Raw genomic sequence first — 18,773 nt, 5'->3', positions numbered from 1 at the left:
GGAAAGTAACCAGCTTTGCCATATTGTTCAATAAGTCATTCTTGGAAACGGCCTCAAAAAAAGCCCTAACTTTTTTTCTGCTTAAAATAGAATGGCTGCTCTTATTTTGTGTGTGATCCCTTCTTAATATACACTTTTTAAAAATTAGAAGTATTACTTTTAGTTACATGTATATGTGTCGGGGGTGGGGAGATTGGGTTGGGTTGTTAGTACATTGTCCTTGGAAGCAAAAAAAAAACCTGCATTGGGTTCCCTGGAGCTGGAGTGAGAGACAGTTTAACCCATCCAACCTGCTAGGAACCAAACTCAGTCTTCCCCAAGAGCATTAAGCACTTTTAATTTTTTTTTTAATTTTATGTATATTAGTGGATTGTCTGTGAACCACTTGTATGCCTTCTTCAATGAGGTCAGAAGAAGCAACTGTGGTTATAGATGGTTGTAATCTGCCACATGAATGATGAGAATCAAACTTGGGTTTTTTGCAAGTATATCAAGTGTTCTTTACAACTGAGCCATCTCTTCAGCCCCAGCATTAAATACTTTTAAACTATAAGCTATCTCTACCCCACACCCAGTTTTAGACATGATCTTAATTCCATACATATATAACCAACCTTGCCTGGGCTCACTCTATAGACTACTAGACTGGCTTCAAAGTCAACAGAGATCCACTTACCTCTGCCTCCTAAGTGTTGGGATTAAAGGTGTGTGCCATCATACCTGCAGTACTAACACATGAGATTTTTAAAAAGTCTTTTTAAAAAAGAATTAATTTATATATTTTTATGTGTATTATGTATGTGCTTGCTTGAGATTATGTGCAACATGTACATGCTGCAGTCTTAGAAACCAAAAGATATCCTGGAACTGAGTGAGTTTGTTTTGTTTTGTTTTTTTGTCTTCTTTTGTTTTAAATAAAAAGCAATGTATTTAAGTTTGTTTAAGTAGAAGAAAAAGAGTCAGTAGCTAAAAATTAGAATATATGTTTGTATGTGTACCATAAGAAATTATTTAAGAGAATTTCCTAACATTAAATTTATAGTATTTGTTAGTAAGTTATGCATTTGAGCCTCTATGCATGGCTAAGCATGGTTTTAAGTTGTTGTGTTCTACTAGAGCTTGTCCTATCATTTGCTCCTTTTTCTATTATGATCTCTGAAATTAATTTTAGTATTATAATAAACAGCATCGTGATGAGTATCATTTTACACAAATATTTGTGTGTATCTCTAATTAGTTTCTTAAACTATTACCAGCTCAATATATATCTTTAAGTGGTTGTGGTGGCTAAACATGTAGATGACAAATTCAAGACTACTATAAGAAGTTGTCTTTAAGAAACAAGGGCTAAAATGAAGCAAGAGTCACTGGATTGAATTCTCGTTCCAAATTAAGTAATTAATAGACAAATAAATAAAATGTATATATAGTTATTCTCATTCCAGATGAGTGGGTGAATGAATGAATGAATGAATGAATTGGCAAATAAAATGTATAGTTATATATTGGCCCACAAAGATGGCATTCTGGATAAAAAGGAACTTGCTGTAAGGCTAAGGACCTGAGTTCAGTCCCTAGAACCCACATAGTAGAAGGAAAGAACTGATCTCTGCAGGTTGTTTTTTAACTTCCACAGATATACACACTTAAAAGAAAAAAAAAGAAATGAAATAGAAGCTCGCTCTGTTTTTGCTTTAATTAATAGTTTAGTCCTCATTAATAATAAACTATTTTTGTTATAAACACTTCAGTCTTGGGTATTACATTTTTCAGGCAATGATTTTGTGAGGTACTTAATATTTATATTGTATACTATCACTGCCCAACACAGCCCAGTGAATGTCAGCTTCATGAGTTATATCTTGCTGAAATTAGCAGTGACCTATTCTCCCTTTATATTAAATAGTATTTCTTAGGATGTTGAAGGTACTTATTATTATTAGTTGTTGTTGTTGTTGTTGTTTGAGATAGGTCTCACTATGTAGCTCTGGTTGTCCTGGAACTCACTATGTAGATCTGGCCTCAGACTCACAGAGATCTGCCTTTGCCCTCTTGAGTGCTGGGATTAAAGATATGCATCACAATACTCTGCAATAATTGATCATTGATTTTAGAAACACCAATTCGGTGATGTAATGCAAATTATATTTTTCATCTCTATGGAATGCTCTAAATTTTGCTCTACTTAATTTAAATTTTCCAGTAGATTATCACATTTTCAAATGTCCTTTGTTGATAGTGTCACGTAAGAATGGCCTATAAAAATTAGCACAGAGTTTACTTGAAGATTCTTACTATGGTGCTCATGTAAATGCCTAGGTAACTTTTAGACATTGTAGAGATTCCTATTAACTTCATTGTTTTTAGAGGAATACAGTGGTATTGAATTGAATAAAAGATACAAAATTAGATACATAGTAAAAGATTCATTTACATACTCTTTCTTGTTGGCTATATCTTTGTGTGTCACTTTAACTGACTCTACTTTGTGGTAAATTATCATATATCATAAGCTGATTCAGAGGGGAGAGGGAATACAATATCTACTTAGCCCAAGTCTTAGTGGAGTGTATGTGAGTTAATAGTTTCTGCTATTGAATAGAGTTCTTCTTCAGCTAAGCAAAAAGTAGCAAAAGGAGCTGTTTACATGAAAACAGCTCTGATTACATGAAAACTTATTTCAACCCATTCAAATTAAATAGTAGTAGTAATAATATATGTTGGAAATAACTGTAAAATCATAGATGGCTGATTCGTAGGAAGCTCTGTAAGAACTGACTTAGCATTTAAAGCAAGCATGTCAGACAGGCCTGGTAACCTGAGTTCAGTCCCCAGAGCCCCTTTGTACATACAGGAACCAACACCACAGAGTAGTCCTCTACTCCTCCCACGTAGGTACTCTGTCGTGCGTTAACACTCCACCCCACCCCAGTATTAACAAAATCTGAAAAATATGGCCAAACCTTGGAAACAGATTTCTTACCTACTATAATTTATATTAATTTACTGTGGACTCTGCATGTTTACTGTCTGCCCATTACCCTTTTCTACCTTATAAGATCCTGTCCAAAAAACTTTTCTTCATTTTCTTCCAACATTGTTGATTGAGATAAATGCTCAGGCTCTTGTTTTTGTTGACAGAAATGCTTGAATTTTGTGCATACCTGTTGCATTGTGCATTCAAATTGGGCTTTGTCTCGAAGAAATTGTGTTAATTAAATATGTTAATACTGCCAGTAGTATGATTATAATTAGTCTGCAGAGTTTATTTTTTTAAACAAATCCTTTTTAGTTTATCTAGGAAACAATTCATATATATATGTATACATATATACGTACATCATAACATTTTTCTCATTTTAACTAGTCAGTAGAAACTTAGAGGATTAGAGTAGAAAAGGCAAAGTTTCTTGTTAATTCAAATTTTCTCAGATAATTTCTCAAGGTCAGATTGACCTGTGTCCTTCACATTTAAAAAAAAATGTTGCTATCTTTGTAACTAATGGTTAATTTGATCTTTGGATATTGCATGAGAGTTTATAAATATATAACCCTTATATTTTTAGCTAGTCACTCCTTTTCTCTGAAGACAGTTTACTTTCATTTTCACATTATACAGCAGATAGGGGTTTTTTGTTTTTGTTTATTGTTGCTGCTGCCAAACATCAAACCTGAGGCCTTCTACATAGCATTTTACCACTAGACTATGCTTCCAGCTCTTATTGCTCCTTAGCATTTGTGGCCAAACTAATCCAAAAAGAGAGCACTAATTGAATAAACATTTTGGTGAAATTTCCCGAGTTTTTGCCTTTTAATTTTGACAACTCAGAGTCTTTTAAGAGTACCACTTATAGCAAGATCGTTTATAATCAAATGCTTTAATGATTGCATTCTATACAAAAGTTACTTTGGGAGGTTTTCTAGAACCTAAAATGAATCTTACATGAAGATCCATTTAATATGGAATGTAATTTTACTATAAGGATAAAGAGCAACAGTGTGAATAAGCTTTGCAATGTGTTCATTGACTTGAGAGCTTTGTTTCTAAGGGTGCTTGTCAAAACACCACTGCTAATTTCACCAGATTTGGGGAGACTTTTGAAAGGAGAAAGTAATAGGAAGATAGCCCGAGTGGGGAAAAGTTAGATTGTCCTCAGTGTCCACAGGTGAGTAGATAATGATGGAGTAAACCAAGGGGCAGAAGCACTGACAGTTCCTCATTATGAAGATACAAACAGGCTCTGAAGAAGTACTTGTTATTCTCATAAAATAGTGGTTTACTTTCTATTGGTGTCTGTAAATAAAGTAAAGCATGATTTTCTTTTGCCTTTTACAGATTTTAAGAATCAATTGTTAATTTAAGGAGTTCATTTTTTCCCCCATTAGTCTTTATGTAATGCTTACAGCAGATTTGAAGGTCATGGGTGTTCAGCTTACTTGGGAGGGTAGACATGAAGATAATAGTCAATAGGCTCAATAAGGAGCCTTCAGAGTACCATGGACACTGATGGGAGGTCTTTTAACTTGAAGCTGGAGGGCCAGAGAGAGGGCTCAAGTAGTTAAGAGGGATTGTGCTCTACCAGAAGACTGGAGTTTGGTTCCCAGCACACACGTCGAGTGACTCACAACTTTGTGGACTCCAGTATTCTTGATTTTCTAAGCATCCATAGACACACACATGAGCATAAATAAAAATAAAATCTTTTTTAAAATATGAAGTTGGGCCGGGCAGTGATGGCGCATGCCTTTAATCCCAGCACTTGTGAGGCAAAGGCAGGCGAATTTCTGAGTTCGAGGCCAGCCTGGTCTACAGAGTGAGTTCCAGGACAGCCATCACTACACAGAGAAACCCTGTCTCGAAAAACCAAAATAAATAAATAACAATAATAAATAAAAAAATAAAATAAAATATGAAGCTGGGATTCTTGTGCTGGACATGGGATGCTAGTAGGTACTAGGTATAAGACTTTAACAGTTACACTAAAATGTTAACACCCCGATTGTAAAGTAGTGGAAATGAGTAAGGGTTAACTTAACTTCTAAACTAGGAAACAGGCAAAATAAATGAGTGGTTTCCTATTTGGGGAATAGTGTGGTTCTTGAGAAGGAGCTCTTCCTAAGGCTGATTTCCAGTAAGACTTTAAACACGAGTGTGTTTGTCACAGTCATAAGTATCACCGGTCGCATGTGGTACTTACAGTGTAAGGTGAGCAGAGGCTTGATAAATAGCTTTACACATATATTCATTTTAACATGAGTTATGATTTTAAAAATCAATTTTTTAGGTTAAAACAGTTTAAAATAAATTATATTGTGATTACTGATTCTTTGCTGGATTATAACACAGATATTCTTTACTATTGTAATATAAAGCCAGACTTTACTTACTTCTTTCCTTCTCTCTCTTTCTCTCTTTCTCTCTCCCTCTCTCTTCTCTCCCTCCTTCTCTCCTCTCCTCTCCTCCCCTCCCCTCCCCTCCCCTCCCCTCCCCTCCCCTCCCCTCCCCTCCCCTCCCCTCCCCTCCCCTCCCCTCCCCTCCCCTCTCCTCTCCTCTCCTCTCCTCTCCTCTCCTCTCCTCTCCTCTCCTCTCCTCTCCTCTCTTTTCTTCTCTCTCTCTCTGAGACAGGATCTTACTTTATAGCCCTGGTTGACCTGGAATCTCTATGTAGATCAGGCTAGCCTCAAATTTACAGGTATCTGTCTCCCTAGTATTGGGATTAAAAGTGTGCACCACCACGCCTAGCCTCAGATTAATTTCTTAATTTGTACAGGAGTCATTTTTAGAATATTCTCAGTTAAAAAGTGGTAAGTAACCTTACATCTAAGTAAATACAGTATTTTCTTAAAGTCTTTGAACTGTAGAGTACATATTTCTCTGACATAATAAAAGAATAGTAGTCCATTTTATTATTTTACTTGCCTCAGGTTTTATTTTCAGGTCGCTCAGATGAGTTATATACTATCATTTCTTATCCTTTAATAGTGGGTTTCTCTGATTATTTGAAAACTACTGTGTCTTTGTGTGCTAACAGTAGATTGATTGTCTTATAGTATAAGCTGGTGTTTCACTGCTAATGGTGGTTTTACATGTTGTGGAAATTGATATCCTTTATCAGTTTTCTTTGATCAAATTGAAAATCTTAACTATATTTTAAAACTTTTTGCCACAGCGTTTTACCAACGAGGATCATTTGGCTGTCCATAAACATAAACATGAGATGACACTGAAATTTGGTCCAGCACGTAATGACAGTGTCATTGTGGCTGGTTAGTATATGCTTTTATTAATGGCTTATATAATATTTCACCCAGAATGTGCACAATTTTGTGTATTCTCTGTAAATACTATAGTCTGGTGATAGTCCAATTGCTTCATTTACAGTAAATGTTAGCAACATGTATTTACCCATTACATTTCTATATGTTCTTTTGATCATTCATTTCACTTTTTTGTGTGCTTTTCGAATACCCATTTGAAGTCGGTTTTATGGAAATTAATTAGACTCCTTGGAGCATTCATGACTTCTACAGAGTATGTTTAACTGATAACTGAACTCATTGGTATTTAGTGTTTCTTTCAGTTATCATACACCTAGTTTTCAAAACGTTGTGAAGATAGAAAATGATCAAGCACTCCCTAAACTTGGTCATTATAATTTTGTTTAAAAATGTCTCAAATGAAATGTTTTATTAACAAAATACTCTAAAGCTGGGATGTAGATCAATAGTACAATGCTTGCCTGACATTCACAAGACTAAGGTTTTAATCCCCAGCACTGCAAAATAAAACAAAATGTTCTTCATAAAGAAAACCTAAGTTCAGTTAGTATGTGTGTATTTGTGTGTGCTTGTGTGTGTGTGCATACCCTATAACCATATGGAATCACCCTGAGCAGATTATTATTTTTCATATGTAAACAGAGGAACCCAGTTCATATGTTAGCTTACTCTCACCCTATCCCATATTAGCTGTTTTCTTTTATTTTTTTATAACACATAAGCTATGTACTTGAATAATATATACGATGTATAATTTAAGTATATTTGTTTCTTTTCTAAATAAACATTGTGATAAGTTCTGTGTCAGAATTTTAGCTCTCTGTCAGAACTACAAATATGCATGTCATAAATATAGAGTCTAGAGTCCTTTATTAAGTGAAACTTGTTATCCTATCTATAATTCTAGAATTTAACTAGAATACTGGTAGTACTTTTAAATTATAACTTAGTCTAAACACCATGTGCAGTGCTTTGGAGAGGTGTTAAGGCAGTATCAGATGGTTCCTTCTGTGCTTTTAGTACTGTAATTTTTGTAATGAATAAATGAGAGGGAGCAAAAAGTTGGTGATTTATTGAAAACAACTTATGGAGGGGAACTTTCAACAGTCTTCAGTACTGTAAGAAAAAGGGACATGGAACAGAGTGAAGTATGCACTTCTTGGAATGTGTAAATAACAAGGAGAACCACAATAAAAAAAGTAAAGAACAGTAATTAAGGAAAACTATAAACTACCTAGAAAGTGTTTTCCTGGGTATGAAGATCTTTGTTTCCTTGATACTTACTGTCTAAGACAGTCTCTATAAACTTTGATCTCAAGAATGTTTTTAGTTTGGTTCCTAGATGTTACTTTTAGTACAGTATATATAAAAATAGAGCACATTCAACCACAGCATTTTTACTAACATTGAAATAGTTTAATATAACTGTAAATAGAATGCATGATGATCAGCAGCCTTAAGCAATCTGCATGTTAACCAGTTGTGCCTGTGATGACTTTTCTCGAATCTGATGGTACCAGTAGTAATCATCAATAAAACTGATGTGGGCTTGTACATCTCTGGATGTTTTCCTCTCTAATGTCAGTTGTGTTCATCCATGATCAGCTTAGAAAAATCCTTTGGGTGTGAACAGTATTCACATTTATATTTGACTAATTTGAATTAAAATAGACTTAAGCTGATATGTATACTTAAAACCCATATTAAAATATTATTTTGAAAGTCTTTGGGTCTAAAAATGAGGGTATAAGTTAAAGATTAAATAATGGGTAAGATTATGACGTAAGTGGACCCTGCAGTAATTCTGACACTGTTTTCACTGTCTGAGACAAGCCTACCTTCTGTCTAGCGTGAATGATAAGTGAATTATTTTTGCTAAAAATATTTGTAAGTAGTACATGTGAGGGCAAAGATAAAATTAAAATACCCACTGTAGAAACTCAGTAATTAACAGATATCTGACTATCAGCTAAACAGATTTTATCTTAAACCAGTGCTGTACTAAGTAGACTAGATTCTGTGTATAACTTCTAAAATTGCTGCCCTAAAATGCATAAAATGTGAATAAATATTTAATGTACTACCAACTCTAATATAAACAAATATCCCTCAAAATAATAAAACTAAATTGGAAAGACTTGTAAGGTTTGTGTCATTCATTCATTTGTTCTGCATACAATACATGAATATTCAGTATAATGCTAATATACATGTCATTGAGTATATATATATATATTGAGATATCGTTGAAATAGTTAGGTTGTAAGAAAGTTGAGTTCACATCATTATTAAATTAGGCTAAACCACTTCTTTTAGGGGGTGGGAAAATTTTGCTTTCACTTTTTTCCCCCTTTCATTATTTTGATGTAAAAATGTATATTAAGCTTGACTTCATAATACTTTTATGAACAGATAGTGAATGTACAAAGTTAAAATATGTATTTGCTCTCATTAGTTTTCCCTAAAATTGTATGCATCTAACAATCAGAATTTTTAATGATGTAACTTTGAAAAATTCTTAACACTTTGTTATAGAATAGTAATTATTTCTCCAAAGTATGCTTATTTTACTCAGAGTAGTACACTAAGTATAAAAGAACTTTGGTGAAGTTGACAAAATATCTTGATATAAAATAGAGCTTAATCAAATTTTGTTTGTTTTAAAGAAAAGCATCTCTTTAAAGAGAGAAATAACATTGACTGAGCAGTGCCACTGACCTGTTCATTCCTAGCAGCGTTTTAGAATCTTCACATGATCATTTGCATTTGTATGCTTAGTACTTCTTGGCATTTATTTCAGATCAGACTCCAACGCCAACAAGATTCCTAAAAAACTGTGAAGAAGTGGGTTTGTTCAATGAGTTGGCAAGTCCATTTGAAAATGAATTCAAGAAGGCTTCCGAAGATGACATTAAAAAAGTATGTTGTTAACCATGAAATTATAAAAAGAATACTTCTATTAGGAATACAATGATGCTTTTCACTTCCTGGTTTCTTAAACATTTTGCTTGGCTGTTTTTTATAAACTTTTTACAAAGTTTTTTTTTTTTTATCATTTGTATTAGATGCCTCTAGATTTGTCCCCTCTTGCAACACCCATCATAAGAAGCAAAATTGAGGAGCCTTCTGTTGTAGAAACAACTCACCAGGACAGCCCTTTACCTCACCCCGAGTCGACTACCAGTGATGAAAAGGTTAGAACTATGAAAAAGATACTTCAGGAAATTTAATTTTTTTAATTTAATGCCTTATTGTTTAATTTGTGGGTATGCATGGCATGTGATGGTCAGAGGACAACTTGTAGGTGCCAGTTTTCTTCTCACGCTATATAGGCCTGAGGTATCGAGCTCAGATTTTCAGGCTTGGTGTAAGCACCTTATCTGCTGTGCTGTTTCACTGTCCCAAACTTGGTTAGTTTTAATCTGAAGGAAACATTAAGGTATGACATTTTACATAATCCAATAGAAGATTATAGGTTTTATATACAAAAACCCGTGTAAATACTTTAGGAAAATTCCATCTTCATAATTATTTTTATTAAACTGGATATTAAAAGAGAGAACAACTTATTTAGAAAAGGTGTTATTTGAAGATATGGAAATGTATACAGCTGAAACAGGATGTCTAAGAATGAGTAATTATTACTCCAGTATATATTTGATATCAACGGTGAATGATATTTCCTTAAGTACATTAACTTAGGTTTTCTGGGCTATTGTTAAGTGTTAAGTTACATCATGATGTGTACTTCATCACATATTCACTTGAAAAACACATAAAATGAGCAAATTTATATAGGAGCACTATGTCTATACATAAAGAGACAGTGATAGTGTTCCTTTTTAATGTTATTATAAAATCATAAGATGAATAGATTTCTACAATGAGAATATAGTCATTTATTGTTGACAGGAATATATCTTTTTTTTAAAAAAAAGTCTCAGTAAGCAATCTCATCATTCTTTCCAAAGCAGAGTGTATCTACACAAATGTAGACAATGTAGCCTACTATATACTTAGTATGTTACAAGCTATTATTCCTAGATTAAACCTGTACTACTTGATACTACTATATTGACCATGTAGGTAATTATAGCACACAGGTATTTAAACATAGAAAAGGCACAATTAAAAATGCAGGCTGGGAGGATGGTTCATTGAGTAAAACTTGCTTCATAAGCCTGACAACTTGAGTTTTGATTCCCCAAAACCCACATAAGAACCAGATGCCGTAGCACTAGTGCCTGTAATCCCTTCATGCTCTTAAGGGGAGATGAAAGGAGGAGGAGGAGGAAAATCTCCAGAAATCCTAGGTCTGGTACCTAGTTTACACAGTGGCAAGAAAACTTTGTGTCAAACAAGATAGAAAGGTAAAGACTCATACCCAAAGATTGTCCTCTGGCTTCTATATGTGCATGCCTGCATCCCCACACACAAACATGTACACATACAGGTATACTCAAATCACAGAGAAAGAGAGACAGACAGACCGCCTGACTGACCACCAGTATAAACATTTATACAGGGTATACTTTAAAGGACACCAACCATGAGTAAAGCTTACAGAGTGGAGTTTTATACTTCAGGACTAAGTGAATGAGTGTCAAGTGAGTGTGAAGGCCTGGGACATGACTTTATACTGCTCTTGGCTATACACTATATGTAGACAATACTAAATGTTTCTTTTCAGTTCTTCCAGTAACAAATTAATCTGGCTTATTGTAACTTTTATAAAGTTCATTTTTTAACTTCATCTCTAATAACATTTATTTTAAATCACAAATAGATGGTATAAGAATATAATAATACTTTATTTTATCCTTATTCTATACTACTCTTTCTCCCAATATTGAGAATTGAAATTCTGGGCAGGTAGAATTCTTGGAAGCAAAGGCACATACTCCCTTTCATTAGATTTCCCAAAATCACAATTTTTAATGGTTATACTTGATTATTGCCTTAGATATATTTAATTATCCCCTTATTTCTTAACATACGGTCATTTCCACATTTATTATAGTTATTAAGGATCCTGAGAACAGCCTTATTTCCCTGCAGAGCATCCCTTTCCCTTTATATTTTCCAGTTTTCATTCTTGTGGCTAGTTTATCACCTTCTAGGGGTGCTGCTTCTGCATTCCTTAGTCATTAATTTCTTTTAGGTAGTACATAGATCCACTAAGTTGTGGAAAATCAGTTCGGGACCTCCTCTGTTCTAATTTTCTTTTTAGGGATTTCCATCAAGAATTGTAATAGAAACTATAAATTAGTAATTCCCAAATTTACATCAGCCAAGGTATCTCTCCTGATTGCTGAATACAGTTTCTCTGTTGTCATCTCCTTTACTTTGTCTAGGGAACATCTCAGTATGTCTGAAACTAAGCCCTTAATTCTGTCCTCATTTTTCTCCTCTGAGAAAATTTTCTCTACCCATGCATGGTGGTAGTATGTCCTTGTAATTCCTGCACTAGGAAGGTAGTGTCAGGAGTATTGCACATTCAAGGCTAGCCTGTACTGCTAAAACTTTCTGGGCTATGTAGCAAGACCTGCCTCTCATTTCCAATACCCTTCCTGCACCTTCCAACAAAAAAAAGAAAGGGAAATGTGCATCTATCTACTTATTTAAGCAAAGCATTTAGGTGTCACCTTTAGTTCTATATTTTCTACCTTGACTTTGAAACCAATAGCAAATCTTCATTTACCAAGCATGTTTTGAATAAGGTTCATACCACTTTTGTGTTCAGTGTAATTGTCTTAGCTGTCATCTATCAGTTGTACCACTACTACCCGGCTTCTCTCTCTCTCCCTACTCCAGTGCTGAGAATGGCATGAGAGCCCCAAGCACGCACTTAAGACTACTGAGGGTTCCCCTTCCCTCTATTTTTCTTGCAAAACACAAAGTTTCTTTATGTTTCCCAAGCTAGTTTCATATTAATAATCCTCTGTGTGAGTTTCCCCAGGTTGCTGGGACTGTATGCATGCCAACCATACCAGGCTAAATTTCCTTTCAAACCTGCTTCTATTTTTGATCTGCTTCTCTTAGTTCTAAGTGTGGGAACTTAAAAATTTATTGAGTCATTCTTCTCTGCTGAAAATCTTCTAGCAATTTGCTCTTGAAGATAATTTATATTTATTCCTTAGGAAAAGCCTCATTGATTTGACTGTCTACTCATCCATCCTCGTTTCCTGCTCTCTCTATCCATCAAATATTGTAAGGTTTTCCTGCCTAGCATTCCCCCTTCTCTATAGCCTGCCTCTTCTTGATTCTTTCAATATCAGATCAGATTTCTTTTTGCAAGGTTTTCTTCCTCACTATTACAGTGCCCAGCTCTACCTTACCCTCTGCTAAATCATTATTTATTGTAGAATGTTTAATGTCCTTTCTGGTAGGAAGTTTCTGTGATGGTTTTACTCATTGTCATTCTGCTCACTAGTTCTTGAGTTGGAAGTTTTTAGATGTGCTGAAAACTGTAGTTACAATGCTACTAATTTCTCCTTCCTAGTATCTTACTAAGACTCCAACTGAAAGTAGCTATATAAAGGCCAGTTCAAAAGGATACAATAGTTAGGGAGTTCTGGGTAAGGCCCTCATCTCTTTTGTAATCTGAAAAAATAGGAAATATTTTAACAATCATCCTGGCTGATTCATAAATTCTATTTCTCTTTAGTTTGGAAAGCTCTCAGCTCTACCTGCTAATTTTGTATGACTCACTTGGTCTTTTGATACTAGAAAATTAATGTTACCAAATGAAAAACTACCTGAGATTAGCAGACTTTTTTTTTTCTTAATTTAAAATGTCTTAAAACATTTCTGTTTGTTTGTTTGTTTTGTTTTGTTTTTTTGAGACAGAACTTCTCTGTGTAGCTTTGGCTGTCCTGGAACTTGCTCTATAGTCCAGGCTGGCCTCAAACTCAGAGATCCACCTGCCTCTGTCTCCTTGGGATCAAAGACGTGCATCACCACCACATCTGAACACCAAATTGTTTAAGTCATAGCACTATCTTGCTGGATCAGTTTCTTGATTTTGTAATACAATAAGCAAATAGGATAGGACAATCCCTTGCAGGTTTTGATTTTTGATTACTGACAGTAAATTGTATTTGTATTTCTTACTGAAATTCTCACAGAAACATTGCCAAGTAGCCCAGCCTAATTTATTTTAGAGTAATAAACACATTGAACCAAAAACACAGATTTGGGGTTTTTTTTTTTAAATTTTAAGAATTACATTTGAACTTTACAACTGCTTAGATATTTTCAATTAACTTTAGATATTAATTTACTTGTAGAGGCATTAAGTATTATCTAGTGGTTGCTTTCATAAATGTGTTACATTCTGTTCACTGGGATACATGAATTAACTTGCGTTTTTAAATACTACCCTTTATTTATCTTAAAATTAAATAGGAAGTACCATTGGCACAAACTGCACAGCCCACATCAGCTATCGTTCGTCCAGCATCATTACAGGTTCCCAATGTGCTGCTCACAAGTTCTGACTCAAGTGTAATTATTCAACAAGCAGTACCTTCACCAACCTCAAGTACTGTAATCACCCAGGCACCATCCTCTAACAGGCCAATTGTGTAAGTGATTCCAGTCACTCACTGACTGTACATGAGTTGTTAGGGTTTTTTGTTTTGTTTTGTTTTTTTATGGTTTTCCCTAGGATATTTAATTACTTGAATTAAAACGTGTGTGTGTGTGTGTGTGTGTGTGTGTGTGTGTGTGTGTGTGTGCGCGCGCGCGCTACACGAGAGAAAAAAGGAGAAAGAGATCTGTCTGTCTTGGGTTTTGGAAACTTTTAATATTTTAAAAATAATATTATCTAACACATTGGACAATAAATATCTAAATCTTAGCTAAAATAATGAAAATAGACTATAAGTTTAAGATGGTCTTACTTTTATGGTTTTTGACACAAAACAAAGCTATTCCATTTCAAGATGACATTTGTCTCAGTTCTTAAAAGTAACTCCCAAGACCTTTCTGATGAGAAATTTTCTCATTTCACAAATTGGAAATCCATGATTTTTCCCCAGGCTTTTTAAAAAAAACACTCTTACATAGATTATGCATTTAAGATGCAATTAAAAATATCTAAGTTTTGTAATTTGCCCTTTTAAGGTTAGAAAACTTATTTTTAAGCAATAGGAGGGAAAAGACTGTTACTTTGCAGAGGTGGTTGGTATGGATCTTTACATTTTTCCCTTGTTTTGTTTTTCTTAGTCCTGTACCAGGCCCATTTCCTCTTCTCTTACATCTTCCTAATGGACAAACCATGCCCGTTGCTATTCCTGCATCAATTACAAGTTCTAATGTGCATGTTCCAGCTGCAGTCCCAGTAAGTTGGAAAGTTAGACCATTTAAATTTAAGTCTTTGTATCTAAACTGGTCTGGGTAAAATAACCAGAAAATATATTTGAACTGCTTGATTGGCTTACAAAATGGAATTTATCAAGTGTTTATTAATTGGGAGTAGTATTTATTCATCATTACCTGTAATCGACTATAATATTCTAGGCAAACATAATTGGATTGAAACCTTTCTTTACCCCCAGCCCACTCTTGTTTTCTGTATTCTTATTGCATTATTTCTTGATTCACCTCACTCCAGTTTGACTAGGTTTATGAAATTCAAATATTTCTTAAGATACTTGTTTTGGAATGCTGGCAAATAGCTATGGTGTTTATAGTTATAAAAATTCTTCAAAAAACACACTTGTCCTTTATGGTTACATGAAGTTTAGTGGCCCAGGCATGTTAAAGTCCAAACATTCATATCTTGGCCTGATGACACATGCCAGGAATCCCAATAGTCAACAGATAAAGATAGGGTCAGAAGAAGGTCATAGCTAGCCTCAGCTAAATAATACATTTTAGGCCAGCCTGGGTTACTGTTGTGAGAAAATCCAAAAAAAAAAGTTTTATGAGAAACACACTAAATACTCAAATTTTGGGAAATAAAGAAAAAGTAATTAACTATATTGAGTTGTCTAGTGAACATTTAAAAACATAATGTTGGGCCAGGCGGTGGTGGCGCACGCCTTTAATCCCAGTGCTTGGGAGGCAGAGGCAGGTGGACTTCTGAGTTCAAGGCCAGCCTGGTCTACAGAGTGAGTTCCAGGATAGCCAGGGCTATACAGAGAAACCCTGTCTTGAAAAAACCAAAAAAAAAAAAAATGCTGGAGCTGTGTGGTTAAGAGCTTGCACTGTTGTTGCAGAGGACATGAGTTCAGTTCCCAGCACCCATTGCAGATGGCTCACAACTGACTATTGCTCCTGCCATAGAAGATGTGAGAACTTGGCACACATGCCCACCCATAGATAAATACATGTACACACAATTGGAAAGATTAAATTGTTATGTAAAAGCACTGTATTTGAAATGATGAAAATTTTCTTTTTCATATCATATTTCACAAAAATAGTTTTATTCATACTTTCAAATTAGTCTTCCAACATTTTACATTTTCATCCTGAAAAGAACTTTTAGATATCTAGCAAAGTTGTCTAAAACATACTATTTTCATTTTCCCTAAATTATTTATGATACATATATAATTTGAAACTTTCTTAAAGAATACTTTAAGCCTTAGTCATTCATGTAATGAATATAGTTGGAGGGTTTTGTTGTTGTTTTTTTCCCCCCCCCCGGGACTAGTGAGATGTGTCAGTGGATAAAGATACTTGTCACCAAGTTTGACAACCTTTGTTCCAGTCTCCATGTCCCACATGGCAAAAGAAGAGAACCAATGCCAGCAATTGTCCTCTGACCTCCATATGTGTGCCATGACATGTATGTGGAAACATATATGCAAAGTAAAGAAATGTAAAAATTTTATTATTACATGGATAAATAGTGTTGATTCATGTGGTATAATCCTTTAGTATATAGCTTTTTTTTTTTTTTTTTTTTTTTTTTTTTTTAAATTTATTTATTGGTTATATGTAAGTACACTGTAGCTGTCTTCAGACACTCCAGAAGAGGGTGTCAGATCTCATTACGGATGGTTGTGAGCCGCCATGTGGTTGCTGGGATTTGAACTCCGGACCTTCGGAAGAGCAGTCGGGTGCTCTTACCCACTGAGCCATCTCACCAGCCCAGTATATAGCTTTTTGAGATTATTTTTTAAAGCTTACTTGTAGCAACATTCTAAAATTTGTGGTTTGGATATGCTCCTCAACAAAATTAGTAACATATTAAGTATTAAGTTTATTTAAAAAACCTTCCAACCTACCTTCCTACCTTCCTTCCTTCCTTTCTTCCAGTTTTGAAGCAGGATCCCACTATATAGCACTGGCTGGTCTGGAACTATGTAGACCAGGCTGGCCTTGAACTCACAGAGATCCACCTGCCTCTCCACATGAGTGCTGGAATTTTTAAGTAATCTAAATGTCCAAATTATCATTGATTGAGGTATTTCCAAAATATTTTTCTTCTTTAAACAGAACCGTGTTATTCAAATTGCATTACTTAAAAGTCTTAGTGAAGACTCGGGGAAAGGTTTGCTTTCTCTTTTTTGAAGATATTTTTAAAGCAGGAAACATTCTTGCTTTGTATTTGAGATAAAATGATTATCCTTTTGAATGTGCCTGTATTAACGGCAACTTGTAATGAAAAAAAGAGATTAATTAACCTTACTCTTCTAAAGTGAAAAGCGAAAGTGGCAAACCCTGTTAAAGTATCACCTGAGGCATTATCAGGGGGCACCGGCTTCTATGTTAGTACACAGTACATTAATACATCAGTGCACATACATTTTAGAAAATTCATGTACTTATTTTAATAAATTACAGTTTGTGTTGAAATTATTTTAATTTTTATTGTCACAGATTTGGTAGTCCTTTTAATTGCAAAATTGGAATGTAAAAGATAATCTACACATTTTTGTATCAGTCACTTTGAATATTATGGGTTTATAAAAAGGAAGTTAAAGCCAGGCCAACTGACACAGGCCTCTTACCCCAGTTACTTAACAGGCTAAGACGACAAGCTAACCTGGACTACAGAGTGGGTGCAAAGCCATCCAAAATAACTTTATGAAATCCCATCTCAAAAAAACAAAAGTGGGTAGTGATAGAGCTTTATAATAGAGCACTTGACTCATATGCCCAAGACCTTGGTTTTGATCCTTGCAGGTAGATTGGGAAGGAGAATACAATCCTTTGAGAAAGGTTAAAACATGGAGATTATTATTTCAGAGAAATTGACAACTTTTGAAAGATAAATTTTCTAAATCCAAAGTTACAAATTAAGAGTCATATGTAATAAAAAAGGTACATCTTGTTTTATAAATACTGAATCAAAGTTATTTTAAATATGTTTTTCACAGCTTGTTCGGCCAGTCACCATGGTGCCTAGTGTTCCAGGAATCCCAGGCCCTTCCTCTCCTCAACCAGTCCAGTCAGAAGCAAAAATGGTAAGCAGATTTTTTATTGAACATTTATTGAGTCTCTCTCTTTTTTTTCTTTTTTTTTAAATTAAGGCCACCATTTTATAAAGTTGTGGGCTATATTTCACTATAGAAGAACCAGAAATTTGGAAAAGAAAAGCTTCCATTAGAGTAGTGACTGGCTTATGATACTTTAAGTATAAAGGGTGAGCTGGAAATAAAATTCTAGTGTCTGTTGCTTGTGGTTTGGTCTATGCGTTAAACTCCTGGTGGAGGTTCTAAATAAATACTACAGCTGAAGTTAAGCAGGCGCTCTGATAGCAGTGCTGAGCACTTACACAAAGTTCTCTAACTAGTATGCCAGTTAGAAAACATACATGCAATTAAAAGGAAAACCTTATTTTTCTTTTGTGCTTTCAACATTATGGTATTTGTATTCTTTAAAAAGTTAGGCCAAACCGGGCGGTGGTGGCACGCACCTTTAATCCAGCACTTGGGAGGCAGAGGCAGGCGGATTTCTGAGTTCTAGGCCAGCCTATTCTACAGAGTAAGTTCCAGATCAGCCAGGGCTATACAGAGAATTCTATCTCGAAAAACAAAAACAAAAAACAAACAAAAAAAGGAGTTGGAAAGATGGTTAACTGGTTAAGGCACTGGCTCTGAATAACATTAAAAGTCCCACAGTCTTTACTTAGTCTTAAAATTTCAATCTCTTTAAAATATCCATCTCTTTTAAAATCCAAAGTCTTTTTACAATTAAAAGTCTCTTAACTGTGGGGTTCACAAAAATAGTTTCTTCCTTCAAGAGTGAAAATATCAGGGCACAGTCACAATCAAAAGCAAAAATCAATCTCCAACCATCCAATGTCTGGGATCCAACTCACAATCTTCTGGGCACCTCCAAGGGCTTGGGTCACTTCTCCAGCCATGCCCTTTGTAGCACACGCGTCCTCCTCTAGGCTCCAGATGCCTGTATTCCACTGCTGCTGTTCTTGGTGGTCATCTCATGGTACTGGCATCTCTAAAACACTGCATGACCCCTTCAGTCCTGGGCCCTCAATTGCAACTGAGGCTGCACCTTCACCAATGGCCTTCCAT

At 34.9% G+C, this 18,773-nt stretch overlaps 1 protein-coding gene across 22 annotated transcripts in view; it reads left to right on the top strand.

Moving 5' to 3' along the window:
* The window catches only part of Atf2 (activating transcription factor 2), a 76,169-nt gene that overhangs the window by 32,616 nt on the left and 24,780 nt on the right, over positions 1–18,773 (top strand). For 9 of the 22 annotated variants that reach the window (NM_001025093.2, XM_030246840.1, XM_030246847.1 and 6 more), the window contains 6 exons: positions 6,171–6,267; positions 9,080–9,198; positions 9,345–9,473; positions 13,687–13,865; positions 14,509–14,623; positions 17,616–17,702. In NM_001025093.2, coding sequence (NP_001020264.1) covers positions 6,171–6,267; positions 9,080–9,198; positions 9,345–9,473; positions 13,687–13,865; positions 14,509–14,623; positions 17,616–17,702 — 726 coding nt within the window. Of the gene's footprint in view, positions 1–6,170; positions 6,268–9,079; positions 9,199–9,344; positions 9,474–13,686; positions 13,866–14,508; positions 14,624–15,485; positions 15,494–17,615; positions 17,703–18,773 lie in introns of all 22 variants that reach the window. The other 13 variants (NM_001284373.1, NM_001284372.1, XM_030246853.1 and 10 more) reach the window with 5 other exon arrangements.

Source organism: Mus musculus, chromosome 2 (assembly GCF_000001635.26).
Source record: "Mus musculus strain C57BL/6J chromosome 2, GRCm38.p6 C57BL/6J".
NCBI classification, from domain to species: domain Eukaryota; kingdom Metazoa; phylum Chordata; class Mammalia; order Rodentia; family Muridae; genus Mus; species Mus musculus.
Note: the sequence above shows the minus strand (reverse complement) of the source record. Positions and strands in the feature narration are given on the sequence as shown.